This window comes from Odontesthes bonariensis, chromosome 16, assembly GCF_027942865.1.
Source record: "Odontesthes bonariensis isolate fOdoBon6 chromosome 16, fOdoBon6.hap1, whole genome shotgun sequence".
Taxonomy (NCBI): domain Eukaryota; kingdom Metazoa; phylum Chordata; class Actinopteri; order Atheriniformes; family Atherinopsidae; genus Odontesthes; species Odontesthes bonariensis.
In genome coordinates, this window is record NC_134521.1 from 7,642,612 (window position 1) to 7,656,900 (window position 14,289).

General features: G+C 37.5%; 1 protein-coding gene across 1 annotated transcript in view; it reads right to left on the reverse strand.

Moving 5' to 3' along the window:
• The window catches only part of fat3b (FAT atypical cadherin 3b), a 75,503-nt gene that overhangs the window by 56,760 nt on the left and 4,454 nt on the right, over positions 1 to 14,289 (reverse strand). The window contains exons 3-5 of the mRNA XM_075487369.1: positions 14,043 to 14,244; positions 6,885 to 7,003; positions 4,068 to 4,266 (exon numbers count right to left, since the gene is read on the reverse strand). Coding sequence (XP_075343484.1) covers positions 4,068 to 4,266; positions 6,885 to 7,003; positions 14,043 to 14,244 — 520 coding nt within the window. The remainder of the gene's footprint in view (positions 1 to 4,067; positions 4,267 to 6,884; positions 7,004 to 14,042; positions 14,245 to 14,289) is intronic.

The window sequence follows — 14,289 nt, forward strand, 5'->3', positions numbered from 1 at the left end:
AAGAGATTTGTTATTGACCTAAGTGTGTGCAAGTGTCTTGATACAATAAAACCAATTCTATCCAACTGAGGCTTGTAAGAAAAAGGTCACAAAGCCAGTAGGACTTCATAACGGAACTCTACAAACATACATGCTTTTACAAATAACGCTCCGTCTGACACCCTGTGTTAACACAAATCTGCTCTGTTTTCCTCCCCAAAGGAAGTAGTCTTCAATCACACAGCCAAAAAACCAACAGACAGCACTGTAAGCTGTCACAGCACATCTGCACACTTTGCACTCATTCAAAGTTCGGCTTCAATGCATTTTGGGAATTGTTGCGGCATCTCAAACCTATCAAACTGACACTTCTTGAGAGGACTTGAAAAATGCATTACTCTGAAGCACTCCCACATGAGTTTTAAAGAACAATTTGAAGCTGGAAGAGAGAGCTCAGCAGTTCAACTCACAGTGTTGCTCACAAACCGCTTCATGGAAGCCAATCAGTCAGCTGGATTTTGTTTATTAATCTTTCCAATGAATCGCTCTGGCACACGGAAAGTCTCTAACTGCGTCCACACTGAGGGGTAATTCATATTGAATAAGCAAGTCATATTGTTTCCCGCTCACCTCATCTACCAAAGAAGTCAGCTGGTGGAACCCAACATGTCAATCTAAGAGAAAAAAATTCTTGAAACAATAAATTACAAAGATTTCTGCATACTGTAGCATTAGTTTTTTCATCAGAGCATCAACAACATCTAACTTAGTTCCCTTGTATGGAATAATAGCGAAGACCCAAAATGCTGTGAACATTTGACAGAAACAGAAAGCAGGGCTCAGATGGCTAGAAAACTCCCCTGAGACGCACACACAAACACCACAGATATACAGGTCATACAAACCCATACGCACTGGCATACACACAAAGCGAAAGGGTTTTATTTTTATAGCGTGTGCTGTGGTTGTGCCAAAATGCATGTTGATTCTTTGCAGCAGGACTGTCCTTTCTAACATAATGATATAACCAATTCATCAAGTTATTCAGCTGTCGCACTAAGGCTCTTTTTCTCTCACACTTATCCCCACATTATTCATAGACGCAGATACATCTGTTGGTTAAGTGTCCTCATCTGCAGAATGATAAATTGATTTGATATGTTGCCGCACCTGCTTTAAAGCTAATCACACCGGAGGGCTGCTAACCAAGACTCCCTGAATCATTATTACAGGTACGAGATCTGTACGCAAATGTCTTTATGTTGGGTCCAGGTTGCATATTAATGAACGTGTGAGGGCCAGAATGTTTCTACTGGGATCGATGTTAGCCTTCTCTTCCTAGTTCAGCCCAGTCTGCTGCACTACATAATGTCAATATCATAATGCACAAAAGCGTTTTAAACGCCAAATAGAAACATAGCTTTCGATTTACAAAGTGAACATGCAACCATACCATTAGAAAACTTCTTCTTCTATGAGCGTGATGACTGACATGCAGCATGTTGCATGTAGGCCATTGGTTTTTGATCATTACATTGATTCTTTGAACGCAATGCTGGTTCCTACAACAACTGAAGCACTCATAATCGCCTGCGGTTGTTTGTTGATGCGCTCATAATGTAATCTAGGGCAGAGAAAACACCTCACAATGTTTTTTTTTCTTTCTTTGGGATTTGAATAAAACATTTCACCACCTCAATATTTTTTAATGTAAGTGTTAAACATAGTTGGAGAATGTATGAGTTAATCCTTGAAAGTTGACTGCTAAACAGCTTTTATTTTTTTCTTACCAATGTTTACTGTGAGGTAGGATTGACAGCTCTACTGATTTTTGTTGTGTTATTTATTTTGTCAGGGTGATTTGATTATTATTGAAAAGACATAAGATTTTAAAACACTTGTACACCATCATACATCAAGACTAAAAAGGATGGAAAAGAAAATCTTTGACTTGGATCCTGCCTTTTAACCCAGAAGAGTCAGAGTTTGAAATGATGTTCAGGCACCTCACAGACTGCGGTGTAAATCATCTTTCATTCAAACATTCAAATGTGTGAATGTTTGAGGACAATTTGCACAAAGGATTTCAACGGTGTTATTTCACAAAAGATTTTGGGAAAACAGATCTGTGACAAGAATTGTATAAAGCCTTTTTGTGGAATCAAATCCAATGGACTACAAATCGTTTAAGGCAGGATCAGTTGGGGCTCAAGATTACAAGTTTGAGAAAATCGGAATGTGGAGGTGGAAAGAAATGAGGAAACCAAACCTCTGAAGCCAACCTGTCATATCTGTTTAAGGCTCACAGCTTAAGGCTACATCAGTTCTCAGTCAGAACAAAAACATTCTTTAATCCCAATTCTGTGTTGGATATGCTGTAGCTGCTATGTTTTGACAAAAGAAAATTCTATCTTTGTTTTTTTTTTTATCTCAAGAAGTTTTACATTGTTACTACAGTGAAATGTGTAACTGGTAGTGCACACTTATTTTAATTTAAATCTAGAACTATTTAAATACATTCCAAAAGTCTAATCCAATATTTACAACCCGTTGCAAAAATATAATTACTGCTTACTGACTATTCTAATAATTGCAGCATTTGAACACAGACAAGTGCATTTGCATGTTCACATGTGTCCACTTCGGTGTAGCTGGGACTTGAATGCGGTCCGATTTATACTCTTATTTGTGTGAGGTATACCACAGCTGTCTATGCATGTACGAAATTGATCTACTTTTTCACAGATCAGTCTGGTAGCTGGCAGTCCTGTGAGAAGAGGTTTGTTTGCCAACGACATATTTAAGAAAAGGAACAGGAAAGCACATTAGAAGGATTTCTCACCGAGGGTTTAACACTATCTGCACTCTTTCAATCTCAAAGCAGGCATCCATGCTATTGTCCTTCATCTGCTCTCTGGCCTCTTTGTCTTGTGGGCTTTTGCCGCCACCATGTTGATGTCACCTTTTTTGGTCTGGTATTGTGAACCCTAGAGTTCTTCATTTGGTTTTTGTCATTTTGGACTTATCTTGAGTTGGAGATGACTAAATTTGAACAAGAGGATGGAGCCACAAGAGCGATACTTGACTGAAGAAACCTACACCTCAAAGTGACCTTTAGTAGTACAACCATAGTTCTAAATGTATTTCATATTTAAACGTGGTGGCTAGGTTAATCTTAATTACAAATCATAGGTAATATTCCTAAAACCTAGCTTCACCTTTTTCTTGTTTAACTTTGCACCTTGTTTGACTTTTTGGAGAAAAAGAAAAATATAGTAACTGTGCTGTACACTTCATCAAACGCTATAAAAAAAACACTTGAGGGTATTAAAGCTGCTTTAACTAAAACAATCAAACGATTAAAAGATATTCTCCTTTACAATCAGGATAGATTTGAAAAAAAAAAAAACTAACTGCACTAATTCTATTGGGTGTATTGTAAGGAGCTTAAACCTGTAAAGATTCAGATAAAAGTTCAGCAAGCTATCGCGGCTTTTGGAGTTTTTTTGTTCTCTTAGTTTTTCCTCCCAGCTTTGTTTTCAAGCTGCTTATCGCTTCACATTTCTGTTCAGTCAAAAATCCCTTTGTTTATACTCTGCATACCCTTGTTTTGTTGGTACTATGCCAAAAATCTGGAACAGAACATGTTATTTGTTTTAAAGAAATCTCCCCATTTGTTTCCTTTGCAAGTTTGACATTACTATTCATTGTGTTCCTGGTTTATTTCTTGTCTTCACAAACATTTTTAGACATTAAGTTGTTTCTGGATTTTGCCTTAAGAGATATTAACCTTCTCTTTTTGATGACTATCTTAACTGAGTGTCTGCTTTTAAGAAACCATCACAGTGAATATGGAAAGTTATCAACATCCTTGATATCTGACTGTGCTGGCTCAAAAGCATTGAAGCACTGAATTAAATTACATTTATCTCAATATAAAAACCTTTATCTCAATTAGACGCAACAAAAAGTGTTAATACTTGTTGTTCAGAAGGTGATATTACTAGTAAGTACCCAAAATCCTATCACTCATTGAGTTTTAGTGCAAATATATTTCAGTAATCGAAAATCATGTCTGTGACTTTTACCTGTTTTGGGATTGATGGTGAAGAAATTCTGTGGATTTCCAGCAGTAATGCGGTAACTCAGTCGGCTAGGTGTGGCTGTAAGGTCAGGATCCTGAGCTTGAATACGAATGACTGACACATCCTTTGGAGAATTCTCGACGATGACTGGGTGATAGATAGGATCTGAGGTGAGGGGAGCATTATCATTGACATCTTCCACCTGAGGAGAATGATGGGAGAACAAAATAAAAGAAGAGACGGTGGCACATAAGGGAAGGAGTTGAATAAAAGGCAGTGGCAGGACTTGAATATGGATTATTGTTCTTGTCTCTTTATATATTATATATATATATATATTTCAAATGTTCACTGTATCCGACTTGACAATGCACAAGCAGATAAAAAATAACCCTCTAAATCGTTATGAATGCATAGGAAAAATATATCTGCAGATTTTAGTGTGTTTGTTTGTAATCAACAACGCCTGGGTCTGAGTCCATCTGTTAGCAATCACAAAATGGAAATATGTTTACCACAAAATGTCATAGATGTCACACTTTAAAAGCAAAGCAAATTAATTTCCTTTCCGAGAGCACAGATCTAGAGTATACATGGCAAGCAAAGTGTTGATTGAGCATTTGCTGGGAGGCACAGAGAGCCAAGACAGTTCAGTGGTGAATGAGATGCACCTGCGCCTGATTAATTTCCAATTTTTTGTCTGTGATGAAAAGGCCAGGGGTAAAGCACCCAATCAGATCACCAAATGTGAATATCCTGAAGCTAGAAAAGCCTTTTTCATCATATGCTGCTTAACTCTTGCCCAAAGTGAAAGCTCTGTTGTAACAGTGATGTGTGTAATAGAGTGTTTAGTCGGTGAATTATATTTTTGGAAGGGAAACGCAAGGATTGTGTAGAGCATATCTCTTGCTCACAGACTGAGCACAATTATAATTTTCGAGAGTAATATATTCATTGTTTTTGGTATCTTCCTGTTACTTTGGATGGAATGTTCCACAAGAGTATACAACAATCAGCGTCTAAATTAGCCTACAGTTACATGCCAGCAAGCTGAGAACATTCATCAATGCTAACCTTTCCTTAGAACTCACGTGAAATGTCAATATTTTGGATCAGCAAGAGGAGTGATGTATTTGAAAACTGCAAATATAATCAAATATTATATACTAATACCCCCCATCATCATCATCATCATTTTGCCTTTTGTACCTTTATGCCAATATCAGAAATAAGATTGGCCAAAATATCTGTATAGTTGGGATCTATAGACCCTTCAATGTGTCATCTGTTAGGCTGTTGAAAACCCAAATTTATCTTAAATTTTAAATAATTTAAATCAGCCTGCGATTGGATTTGGAAGAAAGAATGTAAAATTAGGCATATAACACCAGTGACAAGTTAGTTAAGTATAACATAGTCAAATTTAGTAAAGTAATACATTTAATAATCAAACATTAACTTGTCTATACAAGTTATTATTTTGAAAATTACATGGCTGAGAAGCTGCTGTAGAAAGCATCTGATGTGACTTATTGTACAAAAGTCACTAAGGGATTCAAAATACTACAAATGCTCGATTTATACCTCTCTATACAAACTATGGTTTAAGCCCTATTCCTTTGGGGCTACTTGAAATTCGAATAAATTCCTCTCGTGTAATAGAAAAAATAACTTGAACACAGAAAAGAAAAACTTTCATTCATAGTTATGAGCATGCACAAAACAGTCTCCTGTTAAGGAAGCATACATTCTTTAAACAAATTTAATTTACAGTCTTTTGTGGCAAAAACAAGCAAAGAGGGAGCAGGGACTTTAATTTGTTGTAATTTGTATTTCTTCAAATTTCAAGCCAAGTCCACCTTCTTCTTAAGATTATCGAAATTTATTCTAAAGTCGTAGAGAAAACGAGCCGTACGCTCTGCTCTGAGATGGTGTGGATGTGTATGCTGGGAACACTGATTGATGGCTCTCACAACGGCTGAAATGATCCGCGCCACCGAGGAGAATAGAAATGACTTAGTTTAAATTAAACAAACCACCCAGCTTAGATGGGAAGTCACAAACACACACTAAAGAGCACAAGGCAACCTGCAGTTATTAAAGAGGCAGAAAGTTCACCAATAGCAGCAATCTGCACATGACTTCTGATTTCAGTGGAAGTTTATAAAACTACTAGCTTTTGAACCGACACTGCAGAAGCAGATCTTGGTGGTGATCCTCAATTTTCAATGAATGCCACCCTGCATTGCATAAATAATAATGTAACTCCAGTAAATTTGGTTCTATGAGCAAATGCATTGTCTCCTAACAACCCCCAATAAGGCTTTTATAGCTTGGCCCATTTAATACAGTTCTCCCTCATCTCATCATTCAAAGTCAATTCAACTAAAGAGCCTGCATTGTTCTGCAAATTCTGGCAGGCAGGGAAGAAGCATTTGCTTGACAAAGGCAGCATAGTTGAATAATAAAATGTGAGCTGTGCACAGTTAGCATGCTTAATGCTGATGTGGTATGGAGCCTGTAACATTACGATTTTAGAGATAGGGTGAGTTTGAATTTAAGTCCAACTGGGTCACGAAGACCTGATTTCCGACCCTCTGTCAAAAATATCATGAACACAGAAATGCTGAAAAATAGGTTAATGGCCTAAATCCGTCATTGCTACAAAGTTCTGGAAAAGTTCACATTTTCAGCAATTATTTTTAAACACAATGTCTTTCGAAGCAAATCTCTGATTAAATTAATATAAACATTTTCTCTGTATACTTCCTCTTATGCCTGTATTGTAGAATATTATTGCCGGTGCCAAACTGTCATTACCTGAATGAACACTTCAACAAAAGCAGACATGGGTGCAACTCCTTTATCTGTGGCATAGACAGTAAGCCAGTAGGAGTCTTTGGTCTCACAATCCAGGACGCCAGCAGTGTAAATCACGCCTGTTGAAGAACAGAAAAACATTAGTCCAGTTGTGACTCGTGTGTGTCTGTGTGTGTGTGTGTGTGGTGTTTGTGTGAGTGAAAGTGCAGACTGGGGGTTTTATCAGGAGAATACATTCTTAAAAGGTCTCACGGGAAAAGTCTTTGAAGACTAAATTTCCATTGGCAAAGACTTTGGCACAGGCTAAACTTTGTGTCCTGGCCTTCGTGACATTCACAGGCATTAGTGGTGCAGCTGTAGTCACCTTCAATGTTTCAGCATCTCTACAACTAATCACGGCTGACCAAACTGCTCCCACTGCTATTTGTTCAGTGCTAAATGTACCCTGAACAGCCCTGCACCAGTGAAAACACACACACACACACACACACATACACACACAGATGTTCAGACTCTCATATATACACACTGACTGATGCGTATTTAGTGGCCTAAAGGAAGATGAGCAGCTGACAGCTTTGGTGACCTCTTCAGGGACAAAGAGAACACGCACAATGGATGACAAATGACTGCATCTTCCTTTTTTTCTTTTGAAATCCCTCATGCAGGACTGTGCATGCACTTGAAATATGACACATAAATACTCATGCCTGAGTTCGGCCTAGGTTTTAGGGTTCATATATGTCCTCTTTGTACACTGCCAAAACCATTGTGGAGCAATGTGTCACACAGTCTAAGTATGTGAATACTACAAAAATATATAGTACAATTTCAACTATTAAATTAGGCATAATATAGAATCCCTTTTCTTCTGTGCTTTAGAGCATATATTTTGGTGTCTGAAGTTACTACCAACTCAAAAACTCTTTTTGTTGTGGGCCCCATATTTCTGAAAATGTGTCATTCAGTGAACTGTTCAGTTCTATCACTTTACAAGGTACTCCAGCCCACTGCCTCATTATTTCCACCAAACTGCAACTTCAGATGACGCTTCATTCACTGGATCTCAGAAGTGGGAAATTGAAACTCTTATGATTGCATATTTCATATACTGTGATATACATGACGAACAAACACGCTGACAAAAAGATGAAACAGAAAAAAGAATCTTACTAAAATGCTGCTGTTTATGTTTAATAGAGTTTGCTTTTTCTGATTTACATTTTAAAATGATTCTATGGGGGCATATGTGTGAAACCAATACATGTGCAACATAATGTGCATTCTATATTATCAAACCACGTAATGCAAGATAGCAGAGAACATTTTGAAAGGCTGCAAAATTCCAAATTTCCTTCAACTGACCAAACATTTTTACATGAGAAGAACTCGTGTCCATGTTAGTCTGAACAAGAACTGAGGTGGCTGACTGAGGCTTCGTCTGTGAGACTGTTAGGTCATAACTTTTGTTTCTATTTCTAATAAATAACATAAGGGGGACAAACATGCTGTAGTTGTAATGTTGTATATATGTTGCTCGTCATGATACAGAGAGTATATTCAGAAGTTTCATTAGTTTTATACGAGGAATCAACTACATATTCAATACCCCATCTTATCTACAACCTACAAAGAGTAGAGGGAGAAATGATCATGATTACATTGTTTTTGTGAATTCAAAACCACACATAAGCATCTTCACCAACAGAGTCGAGCAGAGCAAACACGATAGAACAAGAGAGCTCATCAGTTATTACTAAGTGACAGCAAAAATGACACTCAGTCTGCATCTATCATCCTGTTTTGTTTCTCTGAGCTCTCTCCAGTAATACAATCCAATCTGATGGTTGTTCTTGTTGTGTCTCTTGCTTGAAAACACTTTATCACTTTATCTCTGTTCTTCCTCACTTCCACCCATTCATTGTATTAAGTCTCTTCCCTGTCTGCCACTGGGTATCATTTAAACACTTAATTTTTTTACAAGAACTCTCCAACTTTTTATTCAATATTTATAAAGATGATAGTGTCTTTTCTTCCTCTTTTACTTCATTTATTATAATGAAAGTGTATTTTTAACTAGTGGTGCTGGTGCACAATATAGTAAATTATGTTGTGCTAGATGAACTGTGGTAAAGTTGTGAACTGTGCTATTTTAGCACCCAGGTGCTCCAGGACAGTTTCAGGCCCAGGTACGTGCCAACTGCAGACAGGTGAAATGTAAGTATTTGAGAATGAAATTGTTCAATCAAATGTTTTTTCCATCAGTTTGGTGAGTGGTATGAGCTCTCAAGACTCTTTATTGGATGCTTTTTCAGATCATAATGTGTTTTAAGAGACCAAAGCATGTTACATTAAATATGTTAAGACCTCAGGCTATTGTATGAGCTTGTGGAAAATGGACATAATATGTCTCATTTAACAAAATGAACCTGCAGAAATTCACTGATCATAAGAGACAAGCGAGCAGCATATTAGCTGAGTGAACACAAACTTTAATCAGGTCCCCAGTTTTCTCTTAAATCACACCAGCCAGCCTGGAACACATAAATCTGTTGCTTTAACTCAGTCATAGATTCTAAATAGGAACTAAGACAAATGAGTCTGTCAACGCTTGCAGAGTCTATGATTTACTGTACATAAAATTAACCTCCAAGCAGATACAGCAGTGGGGGAAGTATTCACCTTTACCATAGTAAAGATGCTTATATCTCACTGTGAACCTACTCTCCACAAGTAAAATACCTGTTACCTCAGTGAAAGTACACGCACATTAACATGAAAGCATATAAAAAAGATAATAATAAAAAAGTGCTCAATGCAGAAAAATCATGCACATGATTGTTGGTCTTTTAGATGTTTTGATTATTAATACACATGGAGAAATGTAGTGGCAGGGTGTCATTCTTGACTATTTTGTATCAAGCTTCATCAAACTACTATTTTCATTATGAATAATTCCGCTGATTATTCCTCCCATTATATCATGAATTGCTTTGTAAAAATTCTGAAACTAGTGTAACAGTCGAGAGTTTTTTAAACGAATATCGACATAGTTTGCAAGACTTCTTCTGTCTTTGCTCTGGCTCTTAAACTTTTTGAATGGCTGTTGATTAGCTTTTTGCTTTGCTTGTGCAATCGTATGCCTTTGTAAAGACATTAAAAATTATGATAATATATCATTAGGTGGGGGTAGAACAGTACTACTGGAGTTTATTTTGATTGTAGTTGCAGAGAGCCTGTTGCTATAGAAAATTCAATAATGTAGTTATCATGGCAAATTAACTGCTCTGTTAGAAATGGAGGAGTTCTTACATCAAGTTGCACTTGTAGAGAGAGCATCAGGAACACACATTTTTCTATAAAAACCGGACTATGTCTTTAAGTCCAGGAGTCACAGAATGCCCTCCACACCCGTGAGGTAAACATGCTCAGTGCCTTGCTTGCAAGATTCTGTGCCCAAACTCAGTGACCCTATATTTGCACAACATAATCTAAACAATCATGATACGTTGAAAAAAAACGAGAAGTTTCATGTCAGCACAGCTCTATGCGGCAAAAAGTGATCTTTTTTAATAAAAAAGTAATTTTTATTTGCTGCTGGAGAAATTGATTTGCTGTCACACAGCACGTGTCTTTGGTTGTTGAACTTGGGCTTCCATTTAGCCAAAAGCTTTAAATACTCAGGTACACACACACAAATCAGCATCTAGAGGTGTGGCTGTATTGTCAGAAAGTTTGTGTATGTGTTAGGTTATGACTAAGCAGCCGCCCAGGGCACACACAATGGAAAGTAAAAGTGTTTGCTGAAAAACATCCTTGCCCCGTCGTCCTTGACCATGTCCTTTTCAAACCACATCTCATCTCTGTCAGACAGCTCGACAGAGAGACAAGGAAAACAGAGCTGCCTGCTCCAAGAGCTCTTTGAACTTTAGGACCGACAGCCGCTATTCACTGAATTCAATATAAATCAGACTTGACAGCATCCATTCTCACCATAAATAACACACTTCAAAGAGTGGACAAAAAATGAAGGCTCATGCTACATTTTCTAATCTAAGAATTCACAGTACAGCCGGGTTTACATCCATCTGTCAAGTCTATTCAACTTCCTCACCCTTGAGAAGCTAGTTTTGTCACACAAATATCTAATTAATGCCAACAAATAATCAATCCCGAGACTGATAATAAAATATTGTGATCATTTTTCTTTGAGAAATAGCACTCACTGTGTGCTATAAAAGAAGACATAAAAGATTATAGCCCATTAATTTTTGATAAATGTGAAAAGTCTGCTGCTTCAAACTGCCTGTAACTTAAAGAATATTTTATCCTGACTATGACAAATCCTGGAACTTGCGAGCCCAACAACAGAAAAGCTGTGGCTTCTGCCAGCTGTCTGATGAGGAATTACAGGACTTGCTTTCCCTCAAACAAACGACGGGAATACCAAATTTTGTTTAACGTGTAGGAAAGCTAAACATGCAAAGTAGAAAAGATCCTTAGTCTTGTCTTATAAAAAGCCCTTGTATCTACCATCCATGCATTGATTAGGTAATCAGAAATATCTATGTAACAAATACTGAAAACAAAGGTTCATGTGGAAAATATATGTCAAAGAATGGGGGTGTCATGGAACAGACATATTGCATCAAAAAGCCACTTAAGAAGATACATGTGGGGTAAGGCGATACATATGTTAAGACAGGCTAAACTAAATGGATTTTTCTTTCCTTCTCTTTCTCTTTCTGTCTCTTTGACTCTTCCTTGCTGTCTGTCTCAGTCCCTCTTCATGTTCTTAGTTTGGCGTTCAGAGCCACAGATTGACAGGCGACATGGGGCACAGCTCAACATGGCAACCAAAGGCATGGTGGAAGGACGGAACAGTGCTACTGCACCATGCCTGACGACATAACCTTTTATACAACGCGATTAAATAAATCACCTGATGAAGAAAAGCGTGGCATGCTCTCACTGTATTTTCTAATCTGATGCAAAAAAGGTGTGTGTATTTTGTATGCTTTAAAAAAAAACTGCATTATAACAAAAAATTAGGAAAACATTTTTCTTTTTAAAAGTCTCAGAGGAAGAAAACCATATTTTCTTCAGACACTTTTTATGTACACGCGACTCCCTCTACATCGTCTTCCTCCCTCTCTTCGGCTTCGTTTGCACTCCCCTCTTTCTTCACTTTCTGCTCTAACAAGCAGTCTGATTTCCCCTGGAAATCTGCACTCAATAAACGTTCTCGCTGCCTGTGATGCTCCTCCTTTAATGCCAAAGTGAAATAACAGCACCAAGCACTGTTATAGAAGGGCTGTGGGGATCTGTTTATGTACGCTGGTTTTCCATGTGTACAATAATATATATACATATATATATATATATATATATATATATATACATATATACATATATGTATGAATATATACATACGTATCTATCTATATATCTATATATAGAAAGATACATGTATATCTATACACACTAAGGCAGAAGAGTTCAGAGAAAGACACACTCTATCTGTCCATTTGTTTCACTCTCTACTGCAGTCAATACTAATTAGCCTAGTTAAATGTCAATACAGGCCTCTAGTGGAAGTTGTGTACAGTAGCGCCACATGAGGTGAGGAGAAGGGAAAGAAAACTGGGTTTTTAAAAATTATTTTTGAAGATGTGAATATGTGCAAAAATGCACTTAAGGAGCTGAACTTGTCCATTATTATTCAATGCATTGCTACCGTTCACTACACTTAACACTCGCAAAAATATACATTTTACTAGTTGCTATACTATCTACTAAGATACAGTTGAAATTGTGCAATCGATAGTGACAAACTTGAATTTGTACACACTTTCTCACGAAATCACAAAAATATTTGTATTTTTTCTCTAGTTACAATTATGTGGAGCCTGTTACCTGGCAGAACAGTGACATCCTACAGAGTGTATTTTCTTTTGAACAATGAAATGGTGAAAGCCCTGACTTTAAACTTTTCTAAAGTCCAACCACAGCCTACTTGTGCAATACATTTTTTGACAATAGTAAGACTATAACATCAAGAGCGTATAAAGTATTATTCCCCACTGAGAACCATGCAGGGAAGACAAAATGAGCAGATTTAAGTTTAAACATTCCAGTACCATTGAATGTAAAACCTGCTGTTGCAAGAAAACTACAACAATCTTTAATGGAAAGGAAAATATTCTCACTTACACCTGACTGAGTTGCAAGTTTCAGGGACAGCCAGGCAATAGTCTGGCATTTATAGCTATGAATGCAAATGCTATAAATCTAAATGAATATATCGGTAGCTTATTCAAAATGCCCAATTTTCCTGGCAGATGTTTAGTGAAAGACAAGCTTTTTTCTTTCTGTTCATTTTACTATAATACAGTTTTTTTCAATGCTGTAGATCATCTGTCCCTAACTTTCTAATAATGCTCACGTTGAACATGTACATCCATCAGTCGTTCTTTTTGCACATCACCAAGTATAAAATGATATGAACTGTCCCGTTGTCGTACTCGGTATTTGATTCATTTTATGCCTGGGTCAGTGGTTTCTTGTTTGGATCAACATGTTTTTAGCTGCCGTTTGACAGTGCAGGACAGACAGAAAACTTATTTTAGGTCATGCTTCTTAGATAAGTCAGAGTGATTTCTTCACACTTTGATAAGATGGGGCTGCTGTGGAGGAGAGCCTTGATCCGCGTTATCAACACAGCAGTGGATCGGTTCTACAGCACGGCCTGAGGCCCAGCCACTGTAGCTGTTATGCTGCCCTCATTACAGTAATGATCTCCCGGTACACAGCTCCCACGTGAGGTTCATCAACACACTGACTGTGACTATATGTGATAATCTTTCTCAACATTTAAACTCTAATATACCTTTATAAATGTGCCTATCAAGTATGGCATCAAATGGTAATGCTTTTTCCATACGACTCAAAATTCAAAACCACTCCATGACGACACTAAAAAAACAAAACCAAGAGTTGAGCAATGACTACACATATGTGAAACTCATCATTAGTGACATATGAAATAGTGAGATTTCCTACTGGCCGCTCATTTAGTTGACATTCTAAGCGTGGCGCTACATGTTATTGGATTTCCACTTCACACAAATAGGCTTCAAAATTGATCTTGTGTCACACCTGTGTCTTCGTCGATTGTGAAAGTGCCCAGTCCGCTGCCTCCACGGACAGAGTACCTCAACACGCCATCTCGTCCCTTGTCATCATCCTTGGCGCTGACTGTCAGGACGCTCGTTCCTGCACGAGAGTTCTCCTTCACTGAGCCTCTCATAACAAAGTCAGGGAAGTATGGTGCATATAAATTCTCATTGACATCCACCACCTGAAAAAAAAATGTAATGGTTCACTTTAATTTGAACAGAAGAAT